Source organism: Microtus pennsylvanicus, chromosome 12 (genome assembly GCF_037038515.1).
Source record: "Microtus pennsylvanicus isolate mMicPen1 chromosome 12, mMicPen1.hap1, whole genome shotgun sequence".
Taxonomy (NCBI): Eukaryota; Metazoa; Chordata; class Mammalia; order Rodentia; family Cricetidae; genus Microtus; species Microtus pennsylvanicus.
The window spans coordinates 72,873,038-72,897,832 of NC_134590.1; the positions used below are offsets into that span (position 1 = coordinate 72,873,038).

Here is a 24,795-nt window from a genome sequence, read left to right on the forward strand (position 1 = left end):
AGGTAACACATTAAAAAGACCTGCTTCCCAGAAGTGGAAGATCTCTCCTTCCCTAGAAAACCACTGAAGAAGTCACTTTGCTTTGCCTGAAAGGTGTAGGAATGGGTGAGATGAAAGTGTCTACATCAGGTTTTACCTATAGCATCCACTAACTCTCTTGCCTAAAGGGTTTGGCTCAGTTCCCATTCTCCTTTATTGCCTCCTCTTTCTGTTCCCTAAACTACAAAACTGAAGTTGTCTATTAAGTATTTTCTTCTTACATGACTTTAGAAAATGCTTAAGCACAGGATAAAAATGTGTTCTTAGCTCTTAAATGGATATTTAATTCTAAGTTTCCTCCCTACTTCGCATCATAAACCAGGACTGAGGTTTTTTATTTTTATATTCCCTCTCTTTCTCTCTCTCCTTGTCTCCTCCCTTCCTCCCTCCTTCCCATCTTCCTTCCTTCCTTCCTTCCTTCCTTCCTTCCTTCCTTCCTTCCTTCCTTCCTTCATTCCTTCCTTCCTTCCTTCTCTGTACCTCATCTAACATTTACATGGACATATAATAAGAGCATCATCTCTAAGGTTACAATGGCTCTGATATCACACCTTTAATCCCAGCAGAGATTGGGAGGCAGAGGGAGGTGGATCTCTGAGTTGAGGTCACTGTGGTCTACAGTGCAAGTCCCAGGACAGCCAGGGCTACACAGAGAAACCATGTTTTAAACATAGAAACAAGCAAGCAAGCAAACAAAAAAACCACTACCACCACCACCACAACAGCAAAATCTCTGACCTATATATTTGAATACTTGGTTCCAGATAGGCAGAACTGTTTGAGAAGAATTGGGAGCTGTGGACTTTTTGGAGGCGTGTCACTAGGGATGAACATTGAAGTTTCAAAAGATGTCCCATTCTCTGTCTCTCTGTCTCTTTCTCTGTTTTCTACTTGTGGATTAAGATGTGAGTTCTTAGCTGTTTCTGCCCCCGTGCCTTTGCTCCTCAGTCATAGACTCTAACCTTCTGAAGCCACGTGTCCCAAACTAAATGCCTTTCTGAATAGGTTGTCTTTTTCCCTTACTTTATTAACTTTGGTTATCTTGGTCAAGTTGTTTTATCACAATAACAGAAAAAAAAGCAACCCATCATTTTCTTCTCTAATTGTATAGTACTGAATGGGATTTCTTTATGCCCAGAAAATATATGGAATCCTGATTCTCCCAAGTCTGACCTTTGATCTCTATTTGGTCTCTAATGATATTTGGTACATGGGAAAGAGATAATTTTAAGATTCTCTGGAAAAGCCTCCGTATCCTAAATGTCAACATATTTTCAGGGACACGTCTCAGTTTCCTGGGGTCTGCACGAGAAAGCATCTGCAATCCAGGAATGAATACAAAATCTTTTCAACCACCAGAAGTTCACCAGCACTGGCAAAGAATACATCATGTGATTCTCACTGGCTCCTGGCCAACTTCATAAACATAAGCATTTGGCAGGCTGCCAGCTTTCCTTACAATTTTATCTGTCAGCCTTAAACCCAGGAGAATGTTCTGGGAGAGCTGTTTTACTGCTTGCATTCTGACCAACTTTGTGAGTTCTTGAACTGTGAATGGTGGGGTTTCCAGAGGCAGCCGTGACAATTGTGGGTACCTCTGAGCCCTGTTCACCCTCAACCTTAACTACTCTCTTTATTTAAGTTTATTTCCTTTGTCAGCCACAAAACTCAGCCAGCCTTCTTTTGCTTGTGTTTCTTTGATTTTTCTTCCTACTTCATTTGTGACTAATTTATGTCTTTTTATTTAAAACAGGTTCCTTATGATGGTATTTTTTACCTGATCTGACAATCATTTTTTTTTTAAAAATGCAAGTTTTAATCTGTGAACAGTGTAATTGTGAGTATGGGTGGAATCAAGCATTTGGGTATCATTCCTCCTCCTCCATTTTCTCCTCTTTTTGCTCCAATGTTGCTTTTGTATTTAACATTTTGTTCTCTTTCGCTTAGTTGACTAAGCAAGCGTACCACGGATATAATATTATACGCCTTTAAATTCTAATTCCATTCAGATCAAGCATGCTGTAGTAGGTCTGTGACAATTTCCACAAGTCTAGCACTAGTTAGAAGGTCTCCAAATGATTTACATATGTGAAAATATTTTCTAATTTTTAAAGCACTCTTATAGATAAACACATTAGTCCTTCAGTTGATAAAGCCCTTCACTGATAAAGCATGTCTTGTTGATAAACACAAAAGCTCTTTATCATGTAGACAAGCTATTTTACTTCATGGAAACAGAAGTCAGAAATGTTGACTATTAAGTCCTTTTGAATGACTTGTCCAAAGTTGTAAAAAAATGCATGGATGAGAAGAGTACCTCTGAACTATTAAATTTAATTTTAAATTTAATGTCCCTGTATGTATAAGTAATGCATGTATGTATGTGATGTGTATGTATGATGTGTGTGTATGTGTGTGAATTTATGTGCATGAAGATAGGTGTGCAAATGTCACAGCATTTGTGTAGAGGTCAGAGGACAACCTTAAGTGTTAATCCTCACCTTTTGCCTTAAGACAAGGTTCCTTTGTGTTTTTTTTTTCTATTGTACAAACCAGGATAGCTTGTCCTCTAGGTTCTGAATTCTCCTGTCTTCCCCTCCCATATCTCCGAAAAAGTGCTAAGATTACAGATGCTCATGCTATGTACTCAGCTTTTATGGGTGTGTTGGAAATTGAAACGCAGATACTGATGTTTGCACAGCATATCCTTTTATGTACTGAGCCACCTTCCAGCCCACTCTGTCACTTCTCAATTCATTGCAGCTACCTCAGCAAAGATACACTACATGCTTCCAGGGTTCCTGTTCCAATAGGGTTTTTTGGCAACATACACACACACATTTTTGTGTGTGTGTGTGTGCGTGTTTATGTGCATATATATGTATGTATGTTATGCATGTGGAAATGAATACATTAAATACGGGAGTGCAAAAACAGAAAGAGAACAGTAGCTTTTTAAAACTCACATTTATCAAAGAAGGGATCAAAGTTGTGCTGACAAATGTAACAATATACAGAGAGAAAGAGAAAGGTAGGCAAAAAATATACATAAGTTCTTACACTGGAATGTGTACTTCCCAAAAATAAGTAAAAGCATTTTACTGAAGATTATACCTTTTAAAGGAAGTGTTGAAATCATTTAGTTTTATTTGTAAAAACCACACGGGATTTACCATCCTAACCATTTTTACATGAGCAGTAGTGTATGCTATACAATTAGTCCTCAAAACTCAAAACTCTTCTCTCCTTGCAAGACTTGTTCATTCTTCTCTCTCCCCACATATGACAGCCACCACTGCGCTTTCTGCATCTATAACTTGACCACACTGGGTATCTTCTATAAATGGCATCACATTGCATTTATCTTTTAGTGGCTAGCTTACTTCAATTAGCATAACATCTTCAAGGTTCATCCACATTGATCCAGGTATCAGAATTGTTTCTATTTTTAACGTTACTAATTCATGATACAGGTACACTTCATTTTCCTTATTTATTCATCTATCGATGGGTTATTGGAGTCCCTCTCACTTATTGATAACAACTAATATGATGAGTGTCTAATATCTCTTTACACCCATGCTTTCAATTCTTTTGGGTAAATACCAGAAGGAGAACCACAGGACTCAAATTTTGATGTTCAGAGTAACTAACAAGCTCTTCATCACAGAGACTGTGGCATTTCAACTTTTTACCAAACGGATACACAAGTTCCAATCCACCTACATTCTTGGCGTTTTGCTTCTTCCTTTTCTGTTTTTTTTTTTAATATTAGTCATCCCAGTAAGTGTGAGTTCATACTGTGATTTTGATTTGATTTCCCTAATGATTAGTGATACTGAACATCTGTTCACGTGTTTGCTTTCTCTCTATTTTCTTTTGAAAATGTCTATCAGTGCAATTATAAATTTTTACTGCTATTCTGTTTGCTGTTGCTAAATTCTAAATTATCTATAATCTAGATGCTAATCCTTTATTAGATATAATTTTCAAATATCTTCTTGAATTCTCTAGGCTGCTTCTTCATTTCATCAGGCAGGTCCTTTGTTGTAAAAAGTAAACGTCACAGACACTAAAATTTCATGAGATTGGTTGAAGAATAAACCAAAAGTCTCAAAACACAGAGGTGATTTAACTACTCCAAACCCAAAGCAGAGATACCCGAGTCCAGAATGGAAGTTTAATACAAGATAATCCTGGTAACTCAGAACTTGGGTTCAGATTCCAAAACAGACCATGCATCCAAGAAAGAGAGTAAGGTACTTTCACTGCAAGTTTAAAGTGCGGGTTTGTATTCTTCAACTCACTTTTCCTAGTGTTGATTATCAAGGTAGCTGGAAAGAATCATGAAAATACTTAGATCTAAAGAAGCAAGGGGGATGGAGAGATGGCTCAGGGGTATATTGGGCAACACACACCTGCACAGAGCTCCAGCTGCAGGGAATCTGATGACCTCTTTCAGACACTAAAGGAATCTGCACTGACATATACGACCCTTTCCACACACGTATACACACAGTTAAAAAAAATAAGAAAATAAACACGAAAGAAGCAAAATGTGAAGGTAAGAAAGAAAATGAAACCACGATTTCATTTATCTCTCTGTTGAGATGGTTGACAGGCAAAACCAATGACAAAAACGAGAAAGCACAAGCCAAAGAACCACACTGAAACTGCCCTGCTTCCCTTTTCCACCGCCCACGAAACTGTTTCCCACTGGGAAATGGGCATTGCACCTCTCATGTTGGTTTTAGCCGAGGCCTCTCTAGAATGCCACACTTTAATGACAGCTAAAAAGAAGTAAAAATCTAATCTCTTTCAAAGCTACAGTTGTTTCTTTAACAGCAAGTGTCAGAAAGGAAAGAATCCACAAACAAAAGGTAGGTGTCCAGTAGCAAAAATAGCTGCCATTTCCTTCCACAGTGCACTCTCAGTATGGCCGCCCCGTTGTTTCCACTGAGGAACTTCCTCTGTGGCCTCTTTTCCCAGGCTCTGCAGTGGAAGGGAGACGCCCAGGTTCTTAGGGATGTTTACGTTGGAAAAGAGCCCATCTTCCGCCATGCCGCTGAACACAATGCTGTCTGCCCTCACTTTCTCCATCTCCACAGAAGAAGGAAGCCTCCCAAACACCAGAGACATCTCTGCACTTCCACTGACCCAACACTTTTTGCCATGAATGTTGTGTTATATTTCCATATTTTAGATATCAATGGAGCCTCTACTAGGGTATCCATACAAACGGAATCATCACAAATCCAAATAATTAGTTTTGTGCTAGTTTGGTTCATTTCCTAAAAAGAGATAAACTTAACACCTGGGACATTTAAAGATTAATAACATACTTCCTTGTAGAATGTGAACCCAGTGATAGTTAGGCTAGGTCCAAAGAATTCTGCTTCTTTTATTCTGCATTTCTGTCAAGGTTTGTGAAGTTTCTAATACCATATGAGTACATAAACAGACTTGGAAGTTGTGTGGAGTCGTTAAATAAAATGAGCAGTTCAAAAAATACAGAGAACTACATTTCAGCTACTGTAGTAGATATATTAATAATGCATTTGGCTAGCCCTACGGTAATGGCTTTAGAATGTTATGCTTTTAAATGTGAGCACTTTGTGCATATTTCTACATATTCAACTAATTTCACTGAGTTTCACTTTTATATGATGCCTTTTATCTTTCATTAGTTCTCATTACATAAATTGAAATACTCTAATAAAAATAGTTTTAAGAATAATATGAGCTTAAATTCTTAAATTTGTGTAACCTTGAAACCAGTAAGTCAAATATCGTTGGATACATTTATTTAAAACAGTTCTCTCAAGAGTCCAGCATCCTTCATCAGCATTATGCCAGTACGAGCTAATGTTTTGACAAAGGATATACATGGAGGTGAACTGATTTTTATCCTATTTGTACCAAGTGTTCTCCTAGTAAGTTTACTTCTAGGACTAAAGAAATGAGCTACTGAGAAAGTTCATGGCACTGACAGCAGAAAGAAGCTGTTTATGAAAAACTCACGAGTGATGTGAAATGAGGAGTAGAAAGACCATCTTCCTCCAGCGTTTATGGAACGTCCTCATCTTGAGGGTGCTTGACCCTCAGACAGCAAGCACACACTCTCCTTGTCAGGGGTGAGTAAGCAAGCGTTTCCATTTCAAGCATCCCATAACCCTCAGCATCTCCCTGACAGGCAGGTTCATGGGAAGGATATTTACCTCAGAGGTACAATGTTCTTTGTTCTGTCACCTCAACAATGTCAGAGCTGGCAAAGGATGCAGCTCAGACTCACCCCAGCATGTTCCTCACTCAGTCAACTGACAGCTACATATCTCTGTGATGCAACCGGCATTAATTCTAATGGCTCTGTGTAAGAAAGACATCAGGTAATCTATACTGTGTCACTGACTGGCACGGCAGTTGCCCCATGATCTCATTTCTTCTTTCTAAGCTCATTGCCCTTATTGGAAAAATGAAGACAATAACTGTACATTGTTTAAGAAGGAACAACTAGTAGGCTACATGAGATGGTGGGCGTAAAGGTCTTTGGACTGCCACAAAAGATGAATTGTTATTAAACCACCATAATTATGTGTATGAGACCTGGGGCCAGTTAGATGCAGGGGAATTTGCTGCCAAATAGTTACAAGAAAGTACTGCCATTGGACATTTGTATATTTGTGATTTATCTGGCACAGCAACCAGCTTGGACTTTTGGGTTTTAGTTTCCTTTGTACTTCTTATATGATAGACTGAAGATATTAGTGAAGAAAGATACAGATTGCTTTTTCTCCTAAGCCTACATGTTGGGGGCCAAGAGAAAACTGAAATCAAGGGACAGAGCATAGAATGACAAGAGAAGACAGCTGTCTTGGTTTCTCTTCCTGTCACTGTGATCAAAGTTCACCCAACAGCAGCAGCACAAGAGAAACCGTTGATTTCAGCTCCCAGTTCAAGGGTATAATGTGTGAGCTTAGAACAGCTGCTCACATCGTAGCCAGCATCAGGAGCAGAGAGTGATGAACCCAAGGGTCTACTCTCCTGTCCTCTGTTTATGGAGTCCAGAATGACAGCTAGGACATGGTGCCACATAAAGTGGGAGTGTCTGCACACCGCAATTAATGCGAGTTAGATAATTTTCCACAGGCCAAACCAGAAGTCCGCCTCTCCAGTTACTCTGGAGTCTATGAAGTAGATAGCACCAACCATTTCACAGTAGCTGTGCTAGTCCTATTGGCCAAGCTTATAGCGACTCCATAGCAGCAGGATTCTAGAGCCCATCTCAGGCCAAGGTGACCTCTCTGGAGAGCAGACAAAATGTCTTGCTATCAGAGGCGGCCTTGGGAGCCATGCTTGTAGAGTTTTCCCACTAACCCAGCCTACTTTTCTAAAGTCTAACCTTCCCTTCCCCCTTTCTATTCCTTCTCTGAACAGTAGACAAACTATATTACACTGCAGCTCTCCCCTGTACTCTCTCTACCTATACTTTTGTATGTCTTAATCTCTACAACCTCCTTTTAAGGAAGCCATGTCCATATTCTGGGTTTATCTTATCTTTCCTCCACAGTGCCTCTCTTCCTTATGGTCAAGAATACATTAAAATACTGTTATTAAAACCAACTTATGCTTCATAAAGAAAAGAAAATCGGCCTCTAGGGCTAAAGATGTGGAGTTCTTGCTTAGTATGCATAAAGCCCTGAACTGGAATGTGTGGGAGACATGCCAGTAATTATAAAACTCAGGAAGTGAAGACAGAAGGGTCAAGAGTTCAAGGCTACCCTTGACTGGTCCAACATACTGAGTAAACTGGAGGACAGCCTAGGCCATGAGACCCTTTCTCAAACAAGCAAGTAAACAACAAAAAGAAATAGTCTTTAAATTTAATGATAAAATAGACACTTCACTTCTTTATGAAGTATTCCTTCGGAAGTGTCCTCAGCAGTTTTATGATTTTCAACCACTAAATCAAAGAAGTAGAGAAGTTATCAGTCAAGTTTCTGACCTCTAGGATCACTCTGCATCTTCACATAATATGAGATATTGTGTTTCTATGTGCATACCTCATGGAAGCATGAGAACAATAAATGGCAATTCCTGGTCTTAGGGTAGAGCCTTGTATTTCATCAGGATTTACTGAACAAAGAAGCAACACCATCACAGAAAACCTTACTTTGGAAGATATTAATACCTGTTCATAACACAAGCCTTTACATTTTGTTCTTATAGTCAACATTGCTAATTATTTTGAATCCCTATGGCGATGAGCCCAAGATTTCATCCAAAAATCTCTGTCATGCTGGAAGTTTCCAGTGCTGAGCATTAGAATACAACATTTCAAATAATATGATGTAAAAGAAAGTCCCAGTAGCTTTAAAATATTTTCTTTTTTATCATAAAAGAAGAGATATATAGTTTGATGGGTATGGAAGTAGGTACATAATAACTGTATATTTACATAAGAAAGGAATAGTTGTTCGTTATGTATTTGTGTATAATGATAACTGAAATGAGACAACATGATCTAGTAAACTTCCCCTGGTTGTTTCCGATCATTTGATGGAGATAAAACAACAAAATGAACTTCTCTGTGATGTGCACAGCTATGGGGAAATGCAGGTGTCAGCAGACCTTGGGTGGAGGTTGTTGCTGTAGTCTTTACTGGGCAATGAAGCCACCCAGAGAAGAATGTCTTGTTAATAGTATTCTACCCAGCTTGAAGACCAGGACATGGGAGGAAGGGCAACCCTTTTCTTCATAACTCTCTGAAGGTACTGAATAGTGGGTGGTGGGCCTGTCCTTTGTGGTTATGAATCAACCATAAATTATAATAAAAGGCACACATATGTTGAAGATTCATAAGACTGATCAGCTTATGAGAATTTCTAGATAATGGAGAACTAGAATGTTGCAGGTGGAAAGCTGACATTGCCTTGGGCTACAGTAGTGCATCACCCACCCCTATCCGACCTAACATCCTTTTGACAATCAGACAAAGTTTCTGGAATATATTCACTTGGTTTCTCATCAGCATCTTAAAGTTACAGCAAACACTTCCCACTTCACTGTACCCACTTACTCAATGTCATCCCTACCAGTGTATTTGCAGAATGATTATGATTTTTTTGTTTAATGACTCTTTTTTAGAATTTAAAAAATATTTTTGTTTTTTCTTTTTTTATTTTTTAGATTAAAAAATACCAATCCAAGTTCCCACTCCCTCCCCTCCTTCCATTCCCTCCACTCACCCTCCCACCCCACCCTCATCCAATCCTCAGAGAGGTAAGGAACATTGCTTTGGGGAAGGTCCAAGGCCCTCCGTACTATATCTAGGCTGAGCAACGGATACATCCATAGAATAGGATCCCCAAAAGCCAGTACATGCAGTAGGGATAAATCCTGGTGCCACTGCCAGTGGCCCCTCAGTCTGCCCCAGCCATGCAACTGTCAACCACATTCAGACAGACTAATTTGGTCCTATGCTTGTTCCTTCCCAGTCCAGATGGAGTTGGTGAGCTCCCATTAGCTCAGGTAGACTATTTCAGTGGGTGAACACATCATGGTCCTGACCTCTTTGCTCATATTCTCATTCCTCCCTATCTTCAACTGGACCTTGGAAGCTCAGTCCAGTGCTCCGATGTGGGTCTCTGCCTCTGCTTCCACCAGTTGCTGGATGAAGGTTCTATGGTGATGTTTAAGATATTCATCAGTCTGACTACAGGGCAATTCAAGATTGGGTCCCCTTTTCTATTGATTAGGATCTTAGGTGGAGTCATCCTTGTGGATCCCTGGGAATTTCTCTAGAGCCTGGTTTCTGCTAATCCTATAATGGCTCCCTCAATCAAGATATCTCTTTCCTTGCTCTCATCTCTGTTTGTCCTCCATTTTGACTATCCCATTCTCTCAAGTTCTCCTCAACCCTCCCCTTCTCCCCTCCTCTTCCCTTTTTTCCCTCCCTTCTTTCCCAACGCCCCACTCCCCACCCCCGCTCCCAATTTTGGCAGGTGATCTTGTCTGTTTCCAATTCCCAGGTGAGTCTATATATGTTTTTCTTTGGGTTCACCTTATTACTTAGTTTCTCTAGGATCATGAACTATAAGCTCAATGTCCTTTGTTTATAGCTAGTATCCACTTATGAATGAGTTCATACCATATTCATCTTTTTGGGTCTGGATTACCTTACTCAGGATAGTGTTATATAATTACATCCATTTGCATGCAAAATTCAAGATGTCATTGTTTTTTTTACCACTGAGTAGTACTCTAATATGTAAATGTGCCACAATTTTCTTTATTCAGTCTTTGGTTGAGGGGCATCTAGGTTGTTTCCAGGTTCTGGCTATTACAAATAATGCTGGTATGAACATAGTTGAACAAATGCTTTTATAGTATGATTGAGCATCTTTTGGGTATATGCCTATGAGTGGTATTGCTGGATTCCCAGTTTTCCGAGAAACCTCCATACTGATTTCAAAGTGCTTGTACAAGCTTGCATTTCTACCAGCAATGGATGAGTGTTCCCCTTACTCCACATACTCTCCAGCATAAACTATCACTGGTATTTTTTACCTTAGTCATTCTGACAGGTGTAAGATGGTATCTCAGAGCTGTTTTGATTTGTATTTCTCTGATGGCTAAGGATGTTAACATTTCCTTAAGTATCTTTTGGCCATTTGAGATTCTTCTATTGAGAATACTCTGTTTAGTTCTGTACCCCATTTTTTTAATTGGGTTATTTAGAATTTTACTGTTTAATTTCTTGAGTTCTTTATATGTTTTGGAGATCAGTTCTTTGTCTGATGTGGGGGTTGGTGAAGCTCTTTTACCATTCAGTAGGCTGCCTTTTTGTCTTATTGACTGTTTCCTTTGCTTTACAGAAGCTTCTCAGGTTCAAGATGTCCCATTTATTTTTTGTTGCTCACAGTGTCTGTGCAATTGGGGTTATACGTAGGAAGTGGTCTCCTGTGCCCATGCATTGAAGATTACTTTCTACTTTATCTTCTATCAGATTCAGTGTGGTCAGATTTATATTGAGGTCTTTAATCCATTTGGACTTGAATTTTGTGCATGGTGGCTCGTGTAACCGATTTCACAACGAAATGAATAATTTGGGGCAACTAGAAAACATGTTCCCAAGTCATGGTCACTCCTATTTGGTTTAGAACAAACTGCCTTATTTTTTTTTTGTTCCTTTTCTGAAATGACTGTGTTTTACATCAACAAAGCTGAGAAAGGAAAACATCACTAAAAGGGGAAAAGATGCCAGAGTTATTTAGTACATGAATATGTCCCAGGGTGACATTTTAATCATATACCTGGCATTTCATAGCCATAAATATTTGATTTTAAGTATGTTTGGTCTAACTCTGGCTAGACCCCCACATCCCTCTCACGACACCCTTCAATCCTTCAACCTCACCCCCACACAAACTTCTCCTGCACCTCCTTTGTACACTTTGCACCCTTAGGAACACAGGCACACAGGTGCTCTTCCCCCAGGCCCCTCATTCTGACTATTCAAACATGATCCTGCCAACACTGCTTATTGTTTTCATTTTACAGAGGTGGACACTGAGGAACAGAGAGAGAATTAGGGATAGATTTCAGTCGAGCATGTGTCTATGCTCATAATCAATCAATGCTTTGCACAAGACAGCTGTAAACCAAATGGGAAAGCTATGACTAGACAAAAAAGAAAAAAAGTTCTCCCCGGGGCATTGCTGAAGACAGTACTCAAGTTGTAGCCCAAAGACAGGTACAGAAAGCTGAGATCCCATCAGACTCAGAGCTGAGGTTTGGGGACAAGCCATCGCAGCATCAGGCGAGGGGTAGATGAGACATGGATTTCCCAACAAAGAGGTAGGAGAAGGAGAATGGACATTTTCTTTCTGCTTGATGAATATTCTCAGATCCCAGTGTGCACCACTTTTGAATTCTAAAATAAAACTCTAGGTGTCAACTTCTACGGTAGTTTTTACAGGTGTCGCTTGGTATCCATTTTGTATCCACAAGGATACAAAAATCTGCCAGGGTTCAAATCCCTTATTCAGAATGGCAATGTATTTGCATATGACCTATATGCATCTTCCTGTATACTGTAAATTATGTCTAGATTACCCAACAAAACAGAAATGTTACGGAAATAATATTTTTAGGGGACAATAATAAAAAAGAGTGTACGCATTCAGCAGAGACACAATGTTTTCCCAGTTATGCTGGCTCAAGGTTGGTTAAATCTACAGATATGTAATCTATGAGTATGTGAAGCCAATCGTACATAATGATTACTTTAAGGTATTTTATATTTGTTCATGTTGAGATCAATTTTCTGCTGCAGACTTTCTCCCTACATTACACTGATTGGTCAGGATCCTGAGGGGAGACAGTCAGTGGTAGTTTGCAAAGCGCCAGTGTAGAAAAACAGATGTGCTGAGGTGAAAACGCTCAGGTTCCTCCCGGACTTTATGAATGAGAATTCTGGTGTCAGAGCTTAGAACATGTGCTTTCTACCCCACTCTGTGTCTATTCACGTTCGAAAAATACTGACTCAGCACCTAGTGCAGGACCCACATAATATATGACCTCTACCTTAAAGTTCCCCGTAGTACAGCCAATGGGCAACGTACTGGCTTTGTGGGAGTCTAGGCTGTTGGGATGCTCACCTTACTAGACCTGGAAGGAGGTGGGAGGTTCTTGGGCTTCCCACAGGGCAGGGAACCCTGACTGCTCTTCGGGTTGATGAGGGAGGGGGAGTTGGTTGGGGGAGGGGGAGGGAAATGGGAGGCGGTGTCAGTGAGGAGGCAGAAAGCTTTAATAAATAAATAATAATAATAATAAAAAAATACTGTGGCTGAAGCAATGGGCTCTGAAAAGAGGACCCTCTTGAAGGGTGCATGCCTTTGTGCCCACTCATCTCAAATGCTCCTCAGAGAAATTTGCATAAAGGTGGCATTGCTTACTTTCCAGCTCCAACATCTCCAGGGAAATCTCTTGAGAATTACCTTTAGACAGAAATACTGAGAACCAAGTCACAAGTAATTTAACTAAGTAATGAATACATTATAATTATATACTTTTTAAAATTTCAGATAAAATGGAACAACACAAAATTATTCTACCTTTAAGGCACTGTTATGTAAAATTTTAAATTCACCACCTCGTTGATATGAAAAAGAAACACATAAAGATGAAAACCTAAATATTCTCCTAAGCTGGCCAAGTCCTGAAACTAAACATTTTCTCCGTATTCAGGATTTTGGTTTTTGTAGTAGCTACATATAAATAGAGTTTTCAAACAAACAACTTATCTTTAGATGGAAGGAAATTCATTAAAAGGAATTGATGTTCTTCCCAACAACCACAACAACATAGTTTTTTGAGTTCCTTTCTCAGAAACTGGTAAATAACAAAATATATTTCTTTTAAAAAAGAAGCATGTTCATAGGAAAGGTTTCAAGGCAGTCTGTATTTCACCCACACAATTAAAAAAGAAGATGGTTTCCAGCAACCAATTTCCCGACTCAATCTGTGCCAAATAAAACAGATTTCAGTAGAAGCTTTTACTGCTGCAGAGGGAACTCTGTTCATTCTTCAGGGGAGAATGGACTGTTTATTTTCCATTTAAAGTTCCCAATTCTCCAGTTACTATATGTTTTTCTGCTCCAGCAGACTATCCAGTACGAGTAACTAAATTAAATTCAGGAAAACAAAACACAACATCTTTGTATAGAAGACAACGTTGAAATGTCGACGTAACGTCTGTGCTCCATCACATTAAGGTTTCTTATTGAAGAAAAGTGTTTACATAACCCTGATCCCGGAATACATATTTTTTTCATCATAAAAGAAGTATCTATCCAATCCAAAAGGAAAAATGACATCTCAGGGATACCTGGAAATGGCTAATGTTATCAATATACCTATGTGTTTTGAAAAAGTACAGAAACTAACTGATTAAGAGAAGAACTATGGTCATAGGAAGCAGCTTCACATAGGGGTTATATCATCCCACCAAGTGTGGGACAGACTGATGTACCTCGGTGACTAAATTTACTTTAATCAGACAGTGGCTGCAGCATTACAGGAATCTCAAAAGAAATGAGTGTTTGAGACAGAAAACAAATCAGAACATCTTCTCTAAAATGTGCTGTAGTATAGGATTCTGAGATAAACCTCTAGTGACACAAATAATAAGCCTGCCTGTAGAGGTAAGATGTGGTCTCTGATAGGCAAGGTTAAGAAGGCCTCTGAAAAAACAGACACCTATGGACAGGTATACAGACAGGCAGATAAGGATGCTGTGGTGGCTAATCTGCATTGTCAGCCTGATCTCATTTGGAAACCCTCTTCTGGCTATGTCTATGATGTCATTTCCAGAAAGGTTGAGCGGAGGGAAGAACCATGCTGAGTGTGGATGGGATCACCTGATGAACCGAGGGATTGACTGACGAAAAAGGAGAAAGAGCTGAGCATCAGCTCACCTCTCCCTGCTTCTTGATAAAATGTAAATAGAAGTCCATTCTCCTACTGCTATGATTTATCTGCCATGATGGACTGCATCCTCAAACTGCAAACCAAAACGAACCCTTCCCACTTTAGGTTAATATTTGCAGGTATTTTGCCATAGCCATGAACAAAATAACTAACACACATGTTAAGGAAGATGTCAGGACCCCGTCACCGTCATCTGCAGCTGTAATGAAGACCCAAGGCAAGGCCTCAGATCTTGGTGGAATGGACACTGTTTCTAGCATACCTAAGTATATTTTCAGGGAAAGTCATGTAATGACTAATGCAAAAATGGTTCAAAACTAAAGCCTGTCAGTGCTGTTGAGAGTTAGGATGCAGGGACAGAGCAAGGGACACCAAGGCATCAGGCAAGAAGGAGGACATGAAGTCCATCAGGATGCTCAGCGGCCTCATGTGATGCCAGTGTTCAGGGTATGCTTTCTTCCCCTGAAGCTGGGATACAGGGCCAGTTAAAACAAAGCAGTCAATGAAGAAAAAGGCATTCTTGTTTTCAAATTGCACCTTAGCAGATGGATGATGATGCACAGCTTAGAAGAGCCAAAAAGTATGAGCCTCCCTCGGGTACCTCAGAAGTGGTCTCCACACTTCACCCAGTTGAGGATGTGTTTAGAAAAGTAAAATTTCACGTTTTTTTCCCTCTAGTATTTCCTTCAGAGCTTGGAAAAGAGGAGTAGTAGCTAATCCTTGCCACAACACCTACAGAGGACATAGATTTCAGAGATGCCTGAAACCTTAGTACCAAACTACACACACACACACACACACACACACACACACACACACACACAGTGCTTCCACATATATACTTTGAGTGTCTCTTTGGCAAATATCAGTTGCTTCCATGCTTACATTACTATTCTTTGCTCTTGGGCCACAACTAATTCAAAAAAGAATTATATGACTATAACACTGTAATACGATGACAATTAGTCATAAGTGAGGTAGCACTTGGTAACTAATAGACAGGGACTACATACAATATAGACACCCTAGTCAAAGGGATGGCTCATTTCCCAGAAGGGTGGGTTATGGCTCTGAGATTTCATCATGCTACTCAGAGGAGTATGGGAGTTAAATATATAAACTACCTCCAGAACTTTCTATTTAATAATTTTTTGGAGCGTGGTTAGCTGTGAGTAACAGAAATTCAAAAAATGAAATTATAGTTCATATTGTCACATGGGTCCCTACTCCTCGGAAGAGAGGGCTTGACATTTCAGGCATCAGCAGGTAGCTGAAAGAAAGAGGACCACTAGAAACCATGAATCATGGAATTCACTGCTGAGGATGTGATCTTCAGGGCAACATCTAATGACAAAAACCTTAGAAGGCTCTGCACTGCTCTGGAGACATACAGAGAGTGGGCTTCTTAAATATCGGACCAATGAAATAAGCCCTATAACATATTAAAAGCAACACAATACCGAGAAGTTCCTGTTTTTCTGTGAGTCTGAATAATTTGAGGCATCTAGGTTACATACTTTGTCTCTTTCACAAGCTTTAGCTTTCTTGAAGTACCTTTATTTGCGCAATTTCTCATATGCAATCTCTCTGACACCCTCCAAAACTTCAGTGCTAAAATAAAACACACGCCAATCTACAAGCACTGGGTCCTTAAGAACCAAAGACCCGAAAATAGTTTCCTACCTTAGTAAGTGACACAGAGCGATGTCTCACCTTCACTTCTAAATAAAGCTCAGATGCTCACCCTAAACACAGCTCGCTAAAGCCACACGAGTAAAGAATTCAGCATTTTCAAGGATCTGCAGTGGGGTAACTGGGTCAGTGAAGAAATGCTTTGGCCATGAGAGGTGCATCCCCTACCTTTTCTGATGCTTTGTCTTGACCCAGGAGTCCTGGACTCGGAGGAGGAGGGGCTCGGCGCTTCTTCATCTCTGACTTCATAGACACTCCAGAGATGTTGCCCAGTGAGAGGGAGGGACCCAGTGTTAGGGACCGAGAATGCAGAGATGGTGAGTTGGGTGTTGTTATGGAGCCCTGTAGGGAAAGAGACAGACAACACCTCATCAATAAGGTGACTTCTCTCTGTTCAAATGCCCAAACTTTAAACAACCCACTCTAGTTTCTAATGGCATCTAGTTATACTGGTAGACATGAAGGACTGAAGCGAAACACCTATTACTATTCTCCTAGGCAACTTTACAACATTCCAAACCTATGCAGTAGGGTCTACTTCTTTAATTTTACTAATTTTTTTGAGGATTTTATGTGAGCCTATAGTAGTTATATCATTTGTCCCTTCTCTTTCCTCCCTCTAATTTCTTCTGTGTTCCCTCCATACTCCTCAAATTCATGGCATCTCCTTCTTTATTACTGCTACACACACACACATATATATACATATATATGAACATAAATTTACAAATACAGCCTGTTAAGTTCATTTAGTGTTGCTCATATGTATCTGTGCTTAGGGCTGCCTGCTTGGGATTGGATCATCTATCAGAGGTCATCCCAGGAGCAGATAGATTCTCCCTCTCTCAAAAGTCAGTCACTGCCTATAGATTCTCATTACAGGTAGGTCCTTGTGTGATTTCCCCCATTCACATTGGGATGTCAGTTGGTATTATCATTTTCAAGTCTTCTTTAGGCATCCATACTGTCAAGATATCATGGGTATGGCTCAATCATGAAGCAATCAGCAGATCTAAACCTTTAGCAACACGTAGGAGCTAAAATCACTTGACATTTCCATTGAAACTGTAGGCGTAAGTCATCTATCTTAAAACTTTAACATGTCACATTAGCCATCTTAAAACTTTAAGGTGTCACAGGAATGAGCTCTTAGAGATTACAAAGGAGGGACTGCTGAAACAGTGTATTGCATTGGGGAGGAAGGGTAATAGTTTACCAGTGACAAATACTTCACCCGTTTTCACTTTCTTCTAACCTTCAAAAGTTATATAAAATATGACGGTGTATCCTAAGCACTATGCTTTGAAGACTCTCAGACCAATCGCGTAGAACCAGGACGCAGCATGACCAACCTCCCACCTGCGCACCAAGACCAGCACCTGGGGCCATTCTTGTGCTTAGATTCATTAGCAGATTATTTCTTCAGGGATCTGACCTGGCTTTATGCCATGCCTAGCTCACCTAGCTCACGATCTTAGGAGAAAAGAAAAATACTCTAACCAAAAACAAAACAAAACAAAAAACCCAAATTTTAATTTACATACTCTGCAACGTTGCCATAAAGGTTTAGACAGTGTTTGAAAGACCTGCTAGTGTTTGAAAGACCTGCTAATGTCTGAAATGGTAAGGCTGCTCTTGTGATATTAATATTCAGGAAGGACTGGCTAGGCACAGGGCATGGACACAGTGGACATGACTAGCGCTCTAAGGCAGTTGTGAATTTCTGGTTCAGGAAAGAATTTCAGAAGAAGGAGCCATGTCAACTGCAAGGCAAACAAAAGCCGCTCTCTCTGCCACAGTAGAAAGGTGTTTATATCCACAGGCTGTGTAACACTGCTCTGACTTCTACCTTTCAGATGACCCAGGTATTTGGTACTAATCAGATGGAGTCAGTGGCAAGGTTCACCTTCCACCCTTCCCTCCAGCTTCATGAAAAGCTCCTGCCAGCTGCTCCAGCATTTATCCTTGCAGAGGTCACTGATTCTGTATAGAAACCATCTCTCTCCAACATCTTTTTGAGCACACTTGCCAAACCAAAAGCAAGACAAAAAAGGAATAAACCGTGAATTCGTATTTTCAAGGTTCCCCAGGTATTTCTTAGCGCTGTCAAATCACTGCTTTAAGCTTTCTCACTCATCTCTGGACTCCTGGAGTGCTATTTTCTGTTGCTAAGGAGAAGCTGGTGAAGGCCAGAAATATTCTGAAATTGAAAGCAGCTTTGTACACAGGCTAATGGATAGCACTAATGAGCTTGGAGACAGCATCTTCTCCCCTCCTGGAATATGGATGCAGGGCAGACTTGGTGGCCTTGAAGAGACAAAGGATGCAAATGGACTGAGGAGCAATTCTGTTTCTCTGACCTAAAATGGAAATGTTCTGGCTGACCCACCAGGATTCTGCAGCTCAGACCTTCAGCTATGGTTGGACTACAAGATTTTTCAGAATAGACAGGCAGGACCAAGAGAACACAAGATAGAGACCTCATTCCTTGAGGAGCATATTTTTATATATGCTGAAACCCTTAGGGAGCTACTGTAGTTTTGTGCTCATAATACTAAATTCACACACCTGTAGAATTGACTGTGGATTCTAGTTTTGTCCTCTTCTGTGGGTCCTGGAATATAAGGGCCTTACCAACTGATGGAAACAGAGGCAGAGACATGCAGCAGAGCACTGGGCTGAGCTCCCAAAGTCCAGTGGATAAATGAGAGGAGTGAGAATATGAGCAAAGAAGTCAAGACCATGATGGGTACACTCACTGAAACAGTTTACCTGAGCTAATGGGAGCTCACCAACTCCAGCTGGACAGGAAAGGAAACAGCATATGTTCAAACCTCTGAATGCTGGTGAGTTATGGCTGGGGTAGATTGCAGGGCCACTGGCAGTGGCACCAGGATTTATTCCTATTGCTTGTACTGGCTTTTTTGGAACCTATTCTCTTTGGAGGTATACCTTACTCAGCCTAGATATAGTAGGGAGGACTTTGGACCTTCCCCAGAGCAGTGTGTCATGCCCTCTCTGAGGATTGGATGGGGATGGGGTGGGAGAATAGGTGGAGGGGATAGGAGGAGGGGAGGGAGTCGGAACTGGGATTGGCATACAAAATGAAAAAAAAATAGTTTGTTTTCCTTTTAAAAATAAAATAAAGAAAAACTGGTCTTTCTTTCGAGGTTATATTACTATACTTCTTGATATATTACTTTCAATTTGCTAGCAATTAAGTATTATCATTAACAGGAAGCTCAGCACATACTTTTTACATTACACTAGAATGACAGAAAAATCTGAAGGAATTATCTATACTCTGAGACTAAAACATTTGTAAACATTATCCCATCCTACTTATCTGAATAATAATAACTCTTTACTGAGATGCTGCCTGGAACTACATCTTTTTTAATAAAATAAGATGTTGAATATGACTTAGCTTATTGTTGTTCTAACAGCATGTTCAACAAGTTAAAACCATACAGGGAAATCTTTTCTTCCCACAAAGTAAATTAACAAAGAAGCTGCTAAACTCAAACTACTCTTTCCAGTCTTCCATGTTCTTGTCACCAGGAAAGGAAGGGTGAGGGACAGCAGAGGCAGACAGGGGAAGGAGGCCTCAGCAACTTTCGTTCACAGAAGGGTAATGGTGGTTCTGCTAGCTATGCACCCAGCTCCCCTCCCTGCATTTTATTCCAACCTCTGTGCTAAGCTGAATGCTATCATTTTCCAGGCTCTCTTGTAACTGCGCACACCTGTGTTCTAAAACGCTCTCCAATAAAACGGACATGTACTGCATGTTTATCTTCTCCAGAGTAATACCTAGCCATAGTCACTAACCACAGTCACCAAACAGAGCCACCCTGGCCCTGTGTTGTGCTAAAAGGCTGTTGCTCCCGTGTCTACCTCCCACAATTTTTCAATAATGGTGAGTGTGTTAGATCAAAGCCTCTGGATTTTGGAAACTTGCTATAACAGCATCTTTCTCTACGAACATGGCCACTATGAGAGGCTATTTGTATGCCACGGATGTTAGTCTAGAAAAGAAAGCCTGAAGGAGGGCTACGGCACAATTGTAAGTACATCCCTAAGCAGAAATTTGTTGAGGCTGTTCACTGGATCTGAGAACAGACCAGCAACTGTGAGTCACCCGGGATAGACCTCATGGGTAACAAGCAGGTTAGGCCATGAATTAGGCAGGCTTGAGAGCCGCAGAGAGAAGGTGGCACAGTTGTCATTGCAGTGTGCAGTGGAGGAGGTGATATTTTAAAGGGGACAGTAGACCTGGGAGGTGGTATTTAAAAAAATCAATATCCTGGTGATTCAACAAAAACATTAGGCTGAAGCTTTTTCCTCCTCTGCTTCTGCCATATAAATTTTCTGCAGGACATGGGATATCCTTTTCCTCTTGAGAGTCAGCATTCTCAACAATGCAGTGAAACTGGGGTCATCGGCGATATCTGCGCCTGGTCATCCTGACCTCCACCCCCATGGGCTGGAGATGGCGGATCCTGGAGAGGAATGGGCACTCACCATTTTCCACAAACACCCAGTAATAATTGAGTGTACTGCTCTCTCCTTTTAAGGAGGGAGCCTTATTCTAGATCTCAGCATTAAAAGCTGCTTTGCAACTGTGACAGACGTTTTAGCATTAATAAGTTATTTCTTTTTCATGTGCATCATAGCTTTGCTAAAGCACAGTGATCTGCTTTGGTGTAGAATATAAATACTAACAAATTGGAGCAGAAGTCCATTTCGCTGGCTGTACTTTGAACACGGCATTTTTACATGTAACTAATGGCTCTGCTCTACTTTCCAGCTGCTCTGTCTAATGCAACCTGAATTCATAATTGTAAGACTAATAAGAAAAAAATTAGTAAGTGGTACTTGTCCTTTAGAGTTAAAATCATTTATGTGCTACCAAATAACTCCAGTGTTCAAAAAAAGCAGGCTGCAATTGGTTGTTGAAGTTGGAAGAAAACCTCAAACACAGACAGCAGAGGTAGATTTTGACATAGTCAAATCCGTGTAGATGACTGGAAAGAGGAAGTCAGAATCACTGTTTGGCAGTGTCATTAGATATACAGTACATAGACGATAACATTTTAATAGTAGTGACAATGGCTGTATACATAGTTTATGGGAGTTCACGGCTTTTTATCTGCATAGTCCAAACTCCCTTCCTTACCCCAAATTAAAAAATAAATACTCAGGGGAAGATGTCTACAGAGTAGGACATACTAAGTAGGGTCAATACTAGATTTAATGGAGCATAAGCAGACCACCCCCTTTCTAGTAATATTTAAGTCAGCTATTTTACTTGTTTATATTTTACTTGAGGGCGTCTATTCTGTGTCCAATTAAAAAGATGTCTATGGAGGGCAGCCTAAGTCAGTCAGGAATTTTCCAGCATTCAGAGTAGCTCATCTGAATATGACTAAAAGGAAGTAAGAATGGGAGGAACCTCACAACTTGCACACACACACACACACACACACACACACACACACACCGCTTCTAGCCCATCTAAGACAGAAATCCATTATGCTAAAAGAAAACAAATATCAAAGACAACACAGTTATCTTAGGAATTAAGATTAAATATAATAGTTTTACTTCCAAATACTTAGATTAAAAGCCTGAATACATATATTAACAATAAATAACCACTATTTTCAAGTGAGAAAGCCAAACAATTCCTTTCTTACACTTTTAGTTTTCATGTTTTTTCTTCCTTTCAGGAAAAAAAAAACTCCCCAAAATATCATGAAGTTCAAATTTACCATATTAGTTCAGTGCGAAGCTCAATGAATCCCTGAAAGCTTTCCAGAAAGTTCATCCTGGCTCCACCTCAAAAAAAGACTTCCAGCTCCAGGGAGGCCATGGCAGGAAGTGTCACACAGAAGCGTGCAGGTTTATGGGAGGCCAGCCTTCAAAAGAGGCATGCTTTCTAATTACAGGTGCATCGCTTCCCCAACAGCTGGAAGCACTCTTAGCCATGACTAGGGAGTCATTATGACTGTGATGACGTGAAACGTCTTTCTGTACATGTGCTGCTTTTATTGGTTGATAAATAAAGATGTTTCAACCAATAGCTTAGCAGAGTATAGCCAAGTAGGAAATCCAAACAGAAATACATGGAGAGAGTAGGTGGAGTCAGAAAGACACCATGTAGCCTGCCAAAGGAGGCAGATGCCATGTAGCTGCCCAAGAAGCAAGAGGTAACAAATCACAAGTCTCATGGTAGAATACAAAATAATAGATACGGGTTAATTTAAGATATAAGAGCTAGCTAGAAATATGTTTGAGCCATTGGCCAGTATTGTAATTAATGTAGTTTCTGTGTGATTATCTGGGTCTGGACATCTGGGAAACGGACGAGCAGTTTGCATTGTGTAAATGTAAATATAATTTACTGCTTACATTGTGACACGTAAAGAATTACTTCATCCTTCTCACCACACAGTGGAGGTCATATACGAAGCAATAGGTCCTATGTTCAGCCTATCTCTGCATGCTTTCAGTAGGAGCCATTAAAAACCACCCTTTATATACATATGTACATCCCAGGTACATGCTCACACATGGGCACACATGTGTACACCACGGCCAAAGTTAAACACATAGGATGAGCTTGGTAATCACAAAACAATATGGCTGAAGAACTGGACACTTTACGCCAGAGCCTTTCTTCTCCGTTTCCTTTAAACTCTTCTACACTTGAGCTGGAAGCCCAAATATCCCCTTAAGTTGGAGTTTCCCTCAGGATTCTCATGGAATTTCACAGAATAGTTGATCTTACATTTCCAGGCCTTCCTCCTCTCTTACTAAGAGCAACTCACAGCAGTGAGGAAGTGGACGGTCAGCATGTAGGATGGGCTTCCATCAGGGTACCATTACCTCAGGCCCACAGCATCAGGACAGGCTCAGTTTGTGCCAGTGAGGGTCATGCCTGTGTGCTCAGTGCTGCAGGGGGAGCCTGAATGATTTTCTGCTCCTCACTGTTTATCATTTCCTTCAAAGGTTTTCCCATCCTCCCTCCCTCCCGTCCTCCCCGTTTCCATCCTTCCCATCTATTTATCCCCTCCTCCCTCATCTTTCTCCCCATCAATACTAATTGGTCTTATTCCATGAATCAAGACCTGACATAAACCATTACTTCAGAAGAGCTGATTACTTTACATCATGATGATTATATGTTCTATATGCTGGAAAAGTGCTGATGGAAAATATAAAAGGTCTAACTATGAAAAATACGATGTAGCAGAGATATTACCTTTGTTCAGCTATATTATAGGGTGTGTTTGTATGGAAACATTATCTTATACAGAAAAAGTTATATAATTTTCATTTATCAGTTAAATAAAGGAGTCCTTATTTGTTAAATTATATATATATATATCCCTTGTACTGTTTATGGACACCTGTTCAGGAATAAGTGTTTCAAAAGGGTTCTTACCTTGGGTGGGGGAAGGATGCTTCAGAGGGGTCATTACCTCAGGGAGGGGAGCATGAGATGGGCTAGGCTTAGAGGGGCAACAGCATTTGTATTTTCTGTGAGATTAAAATAAATACAAACATAATACAATATAATATAAATATAGCTAAACATTAAGCCCTGTGAGCTTTGCATGAAGGATAGGTGGCTTTGTCCTTGGCAATTCAGTATGAATTAGGGCTAAGAGCATTTCTAAGATGCAAAAGGACCCTCAGGTGCAGAGTGAAGTCCTGAGTGCAGGAACAGGATGCTGAGGACCTTCAAGACTCCCCAGTCATGAGTCCACAGCCATGGTAAGAGACAAGGTCAACAAGAGATTCACTTAAGATGGAAAATCAATAAAACATAATTTAAGCTGGAAGTCACAGCAAAGGCTGGCCAACAGGAAAGGGCATGTAAAACAAATGGAGAAGCAAGGAATTCTGGGTCTTTTCAAAATGCTCCGGGGGTGGAGACAAATATCACAAGATACCTGGTCCAAGGTCCTAAACAACTAGATGTGATCTCATTCCAGGACTGCAAAAAAACAGGGGCGAGATGCTCCCAGGGAGCCCATAACTGCAAGGCCTCACCCATCTGCTTGCTAAGCCCAGGGAGAAAGTAGACAAGAGGGTTGGCACAAGAGCCAACACCTGACAGCTTCAGGAAGAAATAACTCATTGTAGAAAAAAGCACATGAGATCATAAGTATGTGCAAAGCCCAGCTGGCCATGTGCCCACCGGTCAACATTCTCAGGGTACAAACTGAAAATAAATCCAGGGGTTTAGAACAAGGTAGCAAGAGGTCTGAGAGAGCACAGGTGCTCAGCAACGAGTAGAACAAAGACTCTACAATTATTTGAAAGGACATACCCAGGAGGAAATCACAGTCTAGGAAGCCTGTCTCCACACAGATCTAGATCAAGGCACAGCAAATCTGCACAGAAAAGATGAGGCTGAAGAAATGAGGAGGTCCCGGGAAGACTCACACCCTTCTTAGGCAGCCAGACCTCCAGGGCTCAAGGAGGCTGCAGACAGCATCTCTCCAGCTGTTAAAAGGCTGTACCAGGACCACAAACCCCCAAAATCAGGAGGTAGCTGCAAAACTG

At 40.5% G+C, this 24,795-nt stretch overlaps 1 protein-coding gene across 7 annotated transcripts in view; it reads right to left on the bottom strand.

Moving 5' to 3' along the window:
* Positions 1 to 24,795, bottom strand: part of Cobl (cordon-bleu WH2 repeat protein) — a 222,777-nt gene that overhangs the window by 92,045 nt on the left and 105,937 nt on the right. For all 7 annotated transcript variants that reach the window (XM_075944377.1, XM_075944380.1, XM_075944374.1 and 4 more), the window contains one exon: positions 16,390 to 16,563. In XM_075944377.1, coding sequence (XP_075800492.1) covers positions 16,390 to 16,563 — 174 coding nt within the window. The remainder of the gene's footprint in view (positions 1 to 16,389; positions 16,564 to 24,795) is intronic.